The following is a 13,950-nucleotide window of genomic DNA, read 5'->3' as shown; positions in this document are numbered from 1 at the left end:
AGCATTTTTATTAATCAAGCTCACATAGTAAGAATAAATAATAATAATAACAACAACAACAACAATATTCTCTTTGTTCTCTATCTTATTTAGTTTTTGTTCTTAAATCACACTTACCTTGGTTGGCAAGTGGCAGCTTATAATATAGAAAATAAAAACATTTAAATATTTTAAATAAATGGATTTATTATTTTTACTGCCTATCTGTAATCATTGAAAAGGCAAGAACCAGTGCATGCAAGCTCAATCCAGCTGTGTCAGACATTCACTTTGCATTTTATTTAGTCTCATGACATATAGTACTCCGAAGTACCAAAGCATGTCATATCAAAGGAAAAGCTGAGAATTTCTTTATAAGAAAAGCAATTTTTAGGTCCTTTCCAAGCACATTATTCATGATACTTCATAAGCCCTGTAAAGTTGAGATATTTAAGTTCAGAATAATCTTTCAACCCCAAAATTGTTTTTATAAAATCTTCATGATTTCCTAAGCCATCTTTTCCATCTTCCTGAATTGAAATCTCTTAAAATTTTTTATTCTCTGCTTTTTCTATGTCAATCACATTCTGAATTCACCTCATTCTGCTAAATCATCCATAGGTACAACTATAACTATGGGCAGCTTGAACAAGGTCCACCCACAATCTGAGTGGATGCAAGCCTAGAACACTGGGCTTCCCTGAGGTTACCTGACTATTTAGCCAAGATCTTCAATAAGGTTTATTAACTTATGATCTACAGCTCAGTAATGCATTAAGTCTTCCAAAAACCACAAGCAGAAAGATTTGTATATAATGAGAACATGATACCCATGTACTTTACAAATCAAACACATTTACCTCTCCCTTTCCTAATGATAAAACAAACTGAGTGTAAGTTTTGGTAATAAGACTTTAAATATTACAATCTTCTCTCAATAGTTATCCTCATGATTGTTTCCCATTATGATACTACAAAACACAACTCTATTTTTCTGAATCAGCTTCTCTTTTACATACCTATCAACCAACTTGTATTTTTAACTTTCTCTGGTGAGCTTTTTTCCATCTTCATCTGTTCTCATCTCTTCTTACACTAATTCTTGTTGTATCCACATTGCTTATGTCAGTTTTGCTCCTTTACCTACCGAACAACTTTCATTTTTTCCCCTAACATGCCTCACAATAATCTTGTAAATTAAGACTATGCCAAATAACCCATTCTCTTCCCAATATACGAAGACCTTTTTATTCAGCAAAGCATCCACAGTAATAAAAAGGCATCATTCTTGTAATTTCAACCTAAACCAAAGCAAGTTTCACTATGCTGTTGCCAGAAGAATTCTTAGACCTGCCCTATAATGGTGGAAGTTTCAAGTCTTCTAAAATCAAACCCTGTTATTTGCAAAATATGACACTTGGAAAGCTCCATTATGTTCGTAAAATAAATCATATATTCTGCTGCTGCTGAAATTCTAGAAATGGGAAAATATCAATACTTTAAATAATCTTGAAAACTGATACGGCACAAAAGAGCTGAACACTGCAAAAGGCATGAAAAAGAAGAGAGAGAAAGATTATGGTTATAGATTCATGCAAAGCAGCAAGGTGAAAGGCAAAGTTTGTCAAATTTTTCCACATGATATGCCCCTGCCATATGGCAATAATTTACTTAAAGCAGTAACCTCAGCGAAACTGTTCAAAGATACTGATCTAGATACAGTAAAATACTGAGTGTATCAAGACTGCACAGTAGCTAAAATACGACCATGATAAAGCACACCTTCTTTAGGAGAAACAGATTCCTATATACTAAAAACAATGCATTTGCATGGCAGGCACACAAAGTCACACTTTAAGCTCTTGATATATTCCAGAAAATTTGCTTATTTATAAAGTTTGCTAATTTACAGGATCATACTTCAGAAACAGTTTGCCATGGCAAGTAGAAGTAAGCGTGGTGTGCTTCGTTACTGTTACCAGATTAATTCTGCTCCAGTGTGAGCCTGTTCTGTTCCCAACACATTTCAAGTTATACTTTATCCATCACAACGATATCAGAATGTCTCCCAAGATTTCAATATGAAACACGATTAACATCTAGCTTGTGTGCATATTCTGAGTCATATGTAAAGAACAGGCATTTTCCTTTGCCTAATCTTTCACCAACTGATTAAATTATACTATTTCTGAGGCAACTAACGTGACTTCTCATGAGTGGCATCTCAGTTGAGAACTCAAACCATGAATGTAAAAACCTGAAGTCCTCTGCCTTCAAAAAAAATCTGAAATGTATTACCCACCATTTTTTCCCCTAGCTGACTTTGTATCACACATTAAATGCATACACCTTATTTCTGAATTTTAATATAGTTACTTGGTTTGGGCTATAAAACACAACCAGCTTTTCCTCAGCTCTGCTGCATAACTTACAAGAAGCGTATACTGTACAAATGTGTGTTGCAAATATAATGTCGCAAGGAAGCTCCTGCTACATTTCCAATACACTGGTGTTAGTGCATAGAAAGGTAGCAAAGTTTAAAACACCTTCACAATGTAGCGTACCTGTCTCTGACAGAGAAGTTTTGATAATGCAATAAAGGCCTAAGAAAAATAAAATACTTATAGATCTGAGCTAATATTTGCTAGGCAAGGTTTTGTTTGCTGTTTAACACTTACTGGCCAGTTATTAGTGCTCTCTCTTATTGGAAGAAAAAAGAAGACCATCAAAAATTAAATTCTACCTCTGTGTCAAGAAATCCAGTTGTACTCAGTGGTCTTTTTTCTTCCAGCACTACTGCAGCAGAATTTATAGCCCAATCTTTTACTAAATCTTTCTGGTTCTCGTTGATAACAGGCCTATTATAATCCTGGCTGTCATCCACTCCAAATACCTGAAAACGAAACAAACCATTACATACATTAACCCAATACCATCCTTATACAATGTTCAATGTTAATGGATGGATGGTGGCATGCTGGATAGTGAGTTTAAATAATTTTTGTTGTATTATGCTTATCTGTCATCTTGGTGAAATCTACAAATTAAACAGAAGAGAGATCTACAGCAATTTAAAAAAGAGCAGAAGTCTACGTCAACACTGTGAAAATTCAAGGAACTGCTAGTTGGAATGGTCAGATATGAAAAAATGACACTTTGATGAAAGAAACAAAAGGTAAAGCCAAAAACATTATCAAAAACATTTTACAGTCCATTTCCCAATTAAGGAAAAAATCAATTACTGGAACGATCAAATTGTCAGATTTTTGCCATTATCTAGTGAAAAGAAGAAATACAAATGCTTACATCTGCTATTAACACGCTTATTGAATTATTTCTCTAATACAATCAAAATTTCAGGTTTTCATTTGTCAGGGACTTAGCAGATATTAGAAGTCCACCAGGTCTCACAAACCATGTAGCCTTATCTCATTCAAGATGTGACTTGCCATAGTTGTTCTACTACACTGTTTCCAACTGATACTTATATTAACTCCTTCCGCTTGTGATAGAATAATTCTCCCATGATATTTAAAACCATTGCTTATAGAGAAAAATACTATAAAATGTTATTATCAAGGCAATTTAGTAATAAGGACTTAAGCAGAAGATCCAACATATTGTCGGTCAAATTAAGGAATATGAATTGATTTCAGAATTGATGTATATTTCAAAGTTATTTCAGAGAATATTTTGTATCTTGGAAACATGTAATTTGTAAAATGTATGTATTTATTGCCTAAGAAATGACAAATTCACTACTACTGAGGATTTGGACATTAAAAAAATTACAGAATAAAAATGGAAAAACCCCATACACATTAAAATTGGCTGCTAAAAAGAAACTAACATCAAAAATTATTTTGTCTTAGAGAAAGACAAAGAAAAGGAAAGAAGGAAATGACCTCCACAGATGTTACCATCCTGTAAAAAAAAAGTCTAGTGCAAAAAAAGGTATTTTTTAAAAAAAAATTTTTTTTTTCCCCCAAAACTCTTCTGTAATTCAGTTTTGCACAGCAAAGCTAGAGGACTTTATTAAAATTCTGAACCAGGTTAGTGTATTTAAAATGGATTCACCACTAGATGGCCACAAACCATGTTTTTTTAGTGTCTGAGAAGCAGATGAAGGGAAAAAAAAAAAAAAAAAAGCACGCTGTCACTCAACTCCTGCTTATGCTCTTCTACATGTCCAGAAAGATGTTGCTATAGCATTCATACATTTGTAACTGACGAAGCTTTTTCAAATGCGTTGGATCTGTATTTTGCTTTTGTGCAAAAAGCCTGCTTGCTGCAATTCTAAAATTCAGGCAATGCTCCCCGATTTTCAATTAATACATAAATCATGTCTAGATACACCTATGCACCAGTTGCTTAAGAGCATTTAATAAATATTTCTTTTCTTAAAAAAAGTGTGATATAACATACGCTTTCTCTTTAATGATGTACTTTCGATTTGTACAGTTGCAGCAATTTTTGAAGATAGCAACCAGTTATCATCCACTGCCTCCTTTCTTTGACTATATCCCTAGTCTGCAGCCACTTATATTTGGGGACAGTATTATTAGAAAGGAAGGGAAAGCATCTTCTTCAATAAATGTGTATTTTTGCACTACACATTCATTCTACATCTTGGAGCACGACAATCACCTGCCCTGTCGAAGTTCCACTGCTACACAACTGTAAAGCTCCTCTTCTCAGCAAGAAAGAAGAGATTCACACAAGTATGATCTAGCCCAAAGACTAAATTTCAGAACTGTGATATATAAAATCCCTTTGAAAACAATGCCATTAATACATAATTAAGACTTTAAATATGAAAACTATGCAAAAGATAAAACAACTCTTGTTTAATATTTGACAAAATTTAGAACATCACTTACACACTTGTCACACATCTGCAGAAAATTATCAGAATTTCAGGATTAACTGATCCACTTGCACTGTTCACCAAATCATGAGAATATACCCTCAACAGAAACAGCCATGGAATAACCTGAAGGTTTCTGCTGGAAACCGTCTCTCTACCATTTAGAAAAATGCAATTTGTACTTTATGGGTTGCTATGGTAAGGTATGTGTGCAAACAGTGGGCTGTTGTGATTGAAGCCTGAACAGATAGAGGCCTGTATCTTCCTACAAAAACAGAATGGCATTCTTCAAGGCTTCCAATTGTTCAGATGTTTCTGTTCTTTAAGTATCTTCATGATCTCACAGTCATTTAAGGGAAATCTAGGCGATAACTTAACCAAACCAGAAGAACCCTGAGGAAATGCTGATGACGCCCATCGCTGCATCTCCTACCTATTTATACAAAAAAGCTTCTTTCTGTAAAGCTTGTATTTGTCAGAAGCAGCAGCTACAGCTTTAAACAGCAGCAACTACCATCTGGAGTTTGATTGTGTTTTGGGGAAGAAAAAGACAAAGCCAGATTCCAAGATACAGGATTGGACATGGCGAGTTTGAAAAATGAGAATGCCTTTTTTTGTTTTATTTTTGATAAAGGAGGTAAAGGGAGTCCATGCATTCATTTATTACTTCCAAGAACTTTCCTAACCATCTCAAATCACACATATCCAGCACACAGTTGTCAATGAAAAAAAAGTTTTCTAAATGTTTTACACTTTTTTCTATCACTGTAAACAATAAGGACTTTCACAAAATCACGATCATGCATTTTTGGAGAGAGTCTGGGGGGTGGGGAGTAATATGTTTATTTTTTAACTTAGGTAGCTGTATGTACCACAAAGAAAACAATTCCTAGAAATCTTTTTTAAAAAACAAAACAAAACAAAAAAACCCCCAGATATTAATGCTGTTTTTTAAACAGATGTCATTTAAAAATTAAACTACCACAGAAAGGTATTTCCAAGCTAACAGCTTCCTATAAGCAATCATTCTGGAAAGTTAAAAGTTTTCTGCCCTGCTCTGTCCTATTATTGTTTATTTTTATGAAATTATATTTTAGCAGAAAGACTATATTATTTAATTCTGAATGCTTCAAGTTTCATAAAGCTACAAATTAAAAACCAGCATAATAATTTTCAGAGAATCCCTGAAATCTGACTGACAGGGAAAAATCTAGGCACTGCACCAACCTGTGCCATTACATGGAGATCCTGCAGGGTCTTTGCCACACGGCTGTAACGGTGGAACTGTCAGAAACACTGTATAAACTGGTGGTGGTGTTTAAAAATAACTACTTTATTGTTATGAAGCATGAAACAATTTCCATTGCAAATCAGGACATTTTGAATGGCAAGGGAACAGCGACAAAAACAACATTGCTGTAGAAAGTCAAGTCCCATTTATGAAATGTAGTCAACATAATTTTGTTTAACCTGCAATCCAGTTGACCTCTTAAGCGAATGGATTAACAGGTGATAGACAGGCTGCATCCAGTTTTGGTCCCCTCAATACATGAGAGACATTGTCTAACTGGAGGGAGCTCAGCAGGGGCCACCAAGATGGTCAAGGCTGGAGCACTTTCCGTGTGGGGAGGGTCTGTGGAAGCTGGGCTTGATCCGTTTGGAGAAGGGAAGGCTTTGGGGGTGCCTAACAGCCGCCCCCAGTACCTATGAGGAGTATATCAAGATGATAGCCAGGCTCTTCACAGTGGTGCATGGCAGGAGGACAAGAGATAACTCACATAAGTTGAAACAAGAGAAGTTCAGGCAGGATATAAAGAAAAGCTTTTTCACTTTGAGGACAGTGAAGCAAGTTTGCCTACTCTCTGTCCTTGTAGGGTGTGAAGACCCAAATGGATGAAGTCCTGGGCAACCTGTGCGACCTCAAAGCTGACCCTGCTTTGAGCAGGGGGTTACACTAGAGACCTCCTAAGGTCCTTTCCAGCTTATGTGATCCTATGATCCTTAGTAACAGTGATCCTAGATAATAACTTAGCATCTCAGGTCAGCCTTCTAGCTCAAAGAGTCAGTCTTGAGAAAGCCCAAAGGGAAATCCAGTAATTTCTCAATTGTGGAACTGCCAACACTATGGCCGACATATAATGAAGTCTCCTAAATCAGCAGGGGAAAATGGAGGTCCTGAAACATACTTTTCAATTTCCAAGCAATGAATGGTAAACTCTACAAAGATCCCCTGGTGATACTCCGTTTACATTCTGTGGTTCCACCAGTAAAACAAAGGGACAAAACAGCAGGCTAAGAATATAGCAAGTCCCAAAGCATCATGCATGGGAATGATGAATAGAATAGAATGCAAACTTAAAATGCAAACTCAGCCTGAAAAGTACAGAGGTGAAGTACAAAATAACTGATAGCAAAACAATTGCACCTTGATGTAAATATTAATAAATTCCATCACTTTATGTCAGCAACAGTTTTCCTGATATTGTAACTGAGAATATAACTTTATCTACATAAACCAATAATTTTTAAAATTCTTTATCCACTAACAACGAATAATTAACAAAATCTATGTAACACAATACAAGAAAGAAACAATCATTGCAAGAAATAGTGGCACATTTTTGGAGACAGCATGAGTTACAGGACCAAGTCTGAGCACGTGCCTTGTCCTCTTCTGCAAGGGCTAATTTTGTAGAAAGCAGAGTAATCTGTTTTGGCAGGCCATACGCATTTCCCTGTAAAAACAGCTCGTGACTCAGGGCACACCTGCTTGTCACTATAGCTGAAACACAGCTTTAACACAAGCTAGCTTTAGTGATTGTGAATTGGTCTTGTTCACTCTCCTTTCCTCCCTCCCCTGCCACCCAACAGATGAATTAACATCTTTTATAACAAAGATTAACTAAACTAGAGGTCGGTATAATGACTTCAGGATTAATTATCAAAAGCGATGATTCTTTTAAAACCATAGAAGCTATTTTTCTTTATTGATATATATATGCGAGACCTTCTAGAAATTAAAATAAAAACTGGTCAGAAAAATTAATGGCAACAGGAATAATTTTTTGAATCAAAAGAAAGAAAATGGGTTAGCTAAAAAAAAAAAAACAAACACAAACTCACCCCACTCGATGTTTTCCTTATGCGCTTTTTATAAACTTCAAAGTTCTTGACTAAGAAAAAACGTTTTCTAGTTGCATCTCATTTACATCCCTTTCACAATTCCTGATGCTGGGACTTTATGCTTACTTTCATTTAATTTCAGGACATTAATTTTAAACTATTTCATCGTTTATGAAGATCACACTGCAGTTCTACAATATTATAATTACTCAGTACTTAATGTCCACAGATCTAGTTCTTCATCCAAATCATTACTGAAGATACCAAATCAATGGAAAAAAGGTCTTATTTGAGACTCCTAACAAACATGTTCACTCAGTTTTTATAGCAAATTATGGATATTAGAACAGGGATTCTATTGTTCTGCATACATACTTACTACACAAAGCATCAGAAAGCATTTCTAAGAGCACTAACACAAACTAGGAGCATAAATATTATTCAAAATACAAATCTGAAGAACTTTACCCAGTTTTAAAATTTTGAGTTTCTAAAGTTTCTCCAGTAGTCTAACTGCTGTAGTATTAACATAAAGGATATGCAGTAATTGCTAATAATATTATTGAGATTAACAGAAATCCAACAAATAAATAATAAGGATTCCAGCTGCAATTCAGAGAGCTAGAACTAGGAACCTACCCATTAATTATGGTATTTGTAAACTAAAAGTATTGGAGTAATTCTCCTTCTATTCTTTCAGATCCTAACAACAGTTACAGCCACAATCTGGAGGCATATTTGAAAAGGATGATGATTTAATGCTATTAATTTCCATGCAGGCAATCTCTATACAAGGAGCAGAACAGAACCTAAAAGGGAAGTCAAAAATGAACGGTTAAAAAAGAAAACTAAATCAAAGCAGAGCATAGGTAAAAGACAAGGGACTGTACATCACAGTGCATTAAAGACCATGGCAAAATAAAACAAGGAGCAAGTGGTTAAATTTGAAATAAGGTATTTGCCATTGTAAAGTGATGGTAATGTAAATTATAATAGCAATTATGTTTCATAACTTTTTTTGGGGAAAGGAAGATCATGAGTATATTTGATTGTCAGGGAAGTCAAGTAAAAGTAGATTTCAGAAACTGAGCTGTGAACTGACACAGTCAGACCAGCAAGGAAAAAAAAGGGGGTGCAGGGGAGAGAGGGAAGAGACATGAATTTGGAAACATAAGCAGGATTTGGACACAGTTTGGATGTACTAAGCAAGATAAGCCACACTCAGAGGATGTTTGATGGACGGGCAGAGAGGATTCCAGGGAGCAGGAAAATGGAAGACGCTTCAGATCCATATTGCAGATCATCTTGGCAATGCTGCGCTTAATGTTCAGACTGAGCTGCTCGTAGTTCTTCCAAAGAAGGTAATCCAGACATTCACAATACACAGTAAACTGGTTGTTGAAAGTCAGAGTTACTGATCAGATAGCAAAGACAAAAGGCAAATATTTTCTTCCCACCTTTGAGAAAGTGTGATGAGCCAGAGTACAATGCCTAAGCTCACTTTGTGTTTAGCTACTGCATGAACTGTGTTTAACCAAGTTGCTTCTGAGAAGTCTGATTTTAATAGTTTTCACTTGTTCTTGGCAGTTATCCTAGCCATCCCAGGCGAACAGACTGTGTTCTGTGCAGGGTATATCTCATGAATAGCCATGGATTTTCACAGAAGCTGTTTATGTTGTTTTAACTATATATTGAAGATATAGAATCAGATGCAAGATGCTCTGGTATAAAAAAAAGCTATGTAAGCAAATGAAAAGGATCAACATGCCAAGTCTAATAACTTCCTCTTACCAGACACCAGTTACATATTTACATGCATACATATTTTGTACCTGTTTGCTATAGTGAAGAACTTGTTTTCTTTAGAATACCAAATTCAAAAGGAAACATAAGTTTAGAGACTGTAAGACTGCCCCCCTCAGAAAAGATTACAAACATCCTCTGAACTCCTGACAAAAATTATACGTTCAGATGATTTGATACACTTCAACTGTTCTACTGCTTTTTCAGTACTGTATTCATAAAATACAGTAATTCTGCAACCAAGACACTCTGTGGGGCTAAAAGGCATTCTTTCTAGAAGAAATTGCTGAAGAAATGGTAAAAGCAATTATACCTAGAGGATATGAAAAGACAGAAGGTCTGATAGTCATTTTCTGAAAATAGATAGATCTGTCTTGGTTCCTTAAACAGTCATTGAAACACGCTGAGATTTTTTTTTTTCTCCTAACTTACTTTCTGCCTGTTGATTCTTTTCAGGTAATTTGTCATTTGTGATACTGCAAAAATTTGCCAAGAGGAGTTCCATAATGTGTATGTTAACTCCATAACAAGAGGAGTTTTAACAAGGTGTATGTTAAGTATTGCAATGAAAAACATTTCCCCTTCCCTACTCCATTTGCACTATAAATATAAGTTTTTGGATGAACACAGTTTTAGTAAAAGAGTTCAGAATACACATTTTCTAATAAACCTTGCAGATCTTAAAAAACAATGTTTTGATTTGCTATATGGCTCCGTGTTTTAAAATCAATCCCTGCTGTGCATTGCACACTATTTACAAATGATGGAAAACATCCGAATTAGTCTATACTTCTCACACAACTAGATTGATACACAAATGTAACAATGTAATAAAATACCTACTGATTATTTTCTCACTCTTACTTTCAAAATATTTAGCATAACATTAATCTTAAACTTGTCGGTCCACAATTCTTCATTTAGCAGTTATTTTATGCTTAATACAATGTTTCGTGCTATCTGCAAGATTATTGATAAAATTCTAAGGTTTGCAGCAGAGAAGACAAGATCTGGTAAACAAGCTTTACGAACACTTAAAGCAACAAAAACAACACCAAAATCATTCAAAAGTACGGAGTCCTTGAAGAACACATTAGCCAGTAACATAGTATGGTATGAACAGACATACCCTGGGAGCAGAAAGAGTAAGGAGATTCCATTTTATTATAATCGCCTTTCAGAATAGATTCCCATTCATACATGTACTCAAAAAAAAAAAGTCAAAACAAACTGAAATGTAAGCATCATTGTGAGCAGAAAGATGTAGGAAATGAAAATGGAAAACCTGGTATCTATATGAACACGAATACAGCTTTCCCTCCAAAATTATTAGTTAGTCCAAATTTTTAAAGAGGAAAAAAGAATCTCAATCAAGATTGTTTCAATAGAATGATATTTTATATATACACTCTTTGCATAGTATATAATCAAGTAAAATTAAAGATGATAGCATGTACATTAAAAACAAGCTCATTACTATTATGGCCTGTCTATCCATATAAACAAAGACTTTAAAACAGCATCCTTTTCCAATTTAAAATAAATTGGAACATGATCTAAAATATGACCTTTGCATTGAAAAAAATCATTAAATGGTCACAATAATTCTTTTTGAAGATGGCAGAAGGACGGATTGAGGTTTGATTGTGGTACTTTTTTTTCAAGTTTTACTTCCGGTTGGGAACCAGTATGTTGAATATGACATCTGAAATTACTTCACTAATGAAAAAAAAAAATCAATTATTTATCAGGAAATTTAAATGAATATCACATAATTGAAGAAAACAATTTTGGGACTGAAAAAAACTTTATCTAAGCCCAATGTTTCCACACGCATATGAGCTGCTATAACATTGAAGATTCCCTGGTTAGCTAGGCTGATGAGAGTTCAAACCACATATAGCCTCTATTCTGTTCCTTCCTTTCCCATACATACACAGAAGAGTTTAACTCTGCTATAGTAAGTTCTATAAAGTATTTCTATTCAGAAATACCCTGAAATGAAATTGGCTGAAGAAAAACAACAAAAAACCTAAACAAAAGAAACAAAAAAGGACCCCCCCAAGAAAACCCCTGAAGAGCTTGCAAAAAATTCATTGAGCTGCTCTTTATTTATTGCAATAACCTTAAAGTATTTAATATTTCAAACACATCCAGAATTATTTGCACATTCATTTATTAAAATTTATCACTGGTAATATTTTGCTTTACTGAAAAAAAGGAAACTCATTAGCCTCATAATTTGCAGTCAAATCAACAAAAAGGAAGATGAACTGCAGAAACTAATTTTGAATTCTTTCATCCACTGACAAACTTACCTTTTCTGTGGCCTAGGAAGATTTTTTTTAACCTCATATGACTGCTGAGAACAACCTCCGTCTAATAGAACAAATTCAATTATTTAAAAAATGGAGAACAGATAGAAAATTTATAACTCAGTGCAAAACAGAGAGCAATTACTAAGTGTTAACAGAAGAAAGCACTGAACCTATCTAAAGAGCAGAACAGCTGGATGTAAAGGAAAACCAAATCCTATGACTGTGTCCCATTTACTGGTGTATTTTGTGTTAAAAGTAACACTGAAAACATGTTCTAAATCAAAACAAGATCCTGAATTTGTTTTATTTTGTACTTAGCTGTTAGCTGCACCAATAAGAGTATTATTCTGCTATGAAGAGTTGTCGCTTTCTGCAACTATTTGAGTAGAGAATATTGTATGCCTGGTATGTTCAAGGTGGTCTTTGTAGTATGTAAGAGCAGCTTTTCTCTTTTACACATTGATGAAATTGCTCTCAATGGCAATTTTAAAAAGAGCTCTACAAGTATACAAAGAGAGCCAGCATCTATTATTCAATCATAACTTTCTTTGATGTTATTAATGTATTTATTTTCTAAACCTGTTTGCCTATAACCAATTCATAGTTCTCTATGAATTCAAGTGACAGTTGAACACCCGGATGCAGAGACATCATTGGCTAACGAAAGGACTCTTAGGAAGCAAAGTTCATTGCTATTTTTCATGTGTTCTCTATTTATAAAGAACATTAAGACACAACCATACATTTACACTGTAGGGAACAAGTGAAAAGAACACGAGTTTGTGAGGAGCAGCACTGATCTTGCTTAAAACTTATATTTTGTAAACTAAAGGTGACAGAGGACCATATGGAAACCTCTGACAGAATAAAAATGCAAGTAAACTAGTGACAGAAGAGGGAAATGTACAACACATTTCCACACCAGTAATACTGGCAGTATTCACTCAGTTTCTATATATCAAAAAAAACAACAGGATATATCTACTTGGACTTTAGTAAGGCCTTTGACACTGTATCCCACCACAGCATTCTCCTGGAGAAACTGACTGCTCGCAGCTTAGATAAGCGCACTCTCTCCTGCATAAAAAACTGGCTGAATGGCTGAGCCCAGAGAGTGGTGATGAATGGAGTCAAATCCAGTTGGCGACCGGTCACAAGTGGTGTTACCCAGAGCTCAGTATTGGGGCTGGTCCCGTTCAATGTTTTTATCAATGATCTGGATGAGGGGATTGAGTGCACCCTCAGTAAGTTTGCAGATGACACCAAGTTGGGTGGAAATGTCGATCTGCTGGAGGGTAGGAAGGCCCTCCAGAGGGACCTGGACAGGCTGGACCGATGGGCAGAGGCCAACTGCATGAGGTTCAACAAGGCTAAGTGCTGGGTCCTGCACCTTGGTCACAACAACCCCACGCAACGCTACAGGCTTGAGGAAGAGTGGCTGGAGAGCTGCCTGGCAGAAAAGGACCTGGGGGTGTTGGTTGACAGCTGCCTGAACATGAGCCAGAAGTGCGTTCAGGTGGCCAAGAAGGCCAATGGCATCCTGGCTTGTATCAGGAATAGTGTGGCCAGCAGGATCAGGGAGGTCATAATGCCCTTGTACTTGGCACTGGTGAGGCCGCACCTTGAGTACTGTGTTCAGTTTTGGGCCCCTCCCTACAAGAAGGACACTGAGGTGCTGGAGCGTGTCCAAAAAAGGGCAACGAAGCTGGTGAAGGGTCTAGAGAACAAGTCTTATGAGGAGCGGCTGAGGGAGCTGGGGTTGTTTAGTCTGGAGAAGAGGAAGCTGAGGGGAGACCTTATTGCTCTCTACAACTACCTGAAAGGAGGCTGTAGCCAGATGGGGGTCGATCTCTTCTCCCT

The 13,950-nt window shown here is 35.8% G+C and overlaps 1 protein-coding gene across 5 annotated transcripts in view; it reads right to left on the bottom strand.

Moving 5' to 3' along the window:
• CEP170 (centrosomal protein 170) overlaps positions 1-13,950 on the bottom strand; it is a 104,765-nt gene that overhangs the window by 36,865 nt on the left and 53,950 nt on the right. For 4 of the 5 annotated variants that reach the window (XM_087775476.1, XM_087775477.1, XM_087775479.1 and 1 more), the window contains exon 10: positions 2,723-2,872. The exons of the other annotated variant lie outside the window; for it this stretch is intronic. In XM_087775476.1, coding sequence (XP_087631602.1) covers positions 2,723-2,872 — 150 coding nt within the window. The remainder of the gene's footprint in view (positions 1-2,722; positions 2,873-13,950) is intronic. 5 annotated transcript variants of the gene reach the window in all.

This window comes from Nipponia nippon, unplaced genomic scaffold, assembly GCF_047370975.1.
Source record: "Nipponia nippon isolate SJK-2023a ecotype South Korea unplaced genomic scaffold, ASM4737097v1 scaffold_4, whole genome shotgun sequence".
Classification (NCBI taxonomy): Eukaryota; Metazoa; Chordata; class Aves; order Pelecaniformes; family Threskiornithidae; genus Nipponia; species Nipponia nippon.
Note: the sequence above shows the minus strand (reverse complement) of the source record. Positions and strands in the feature narration are given on the sequence as shown.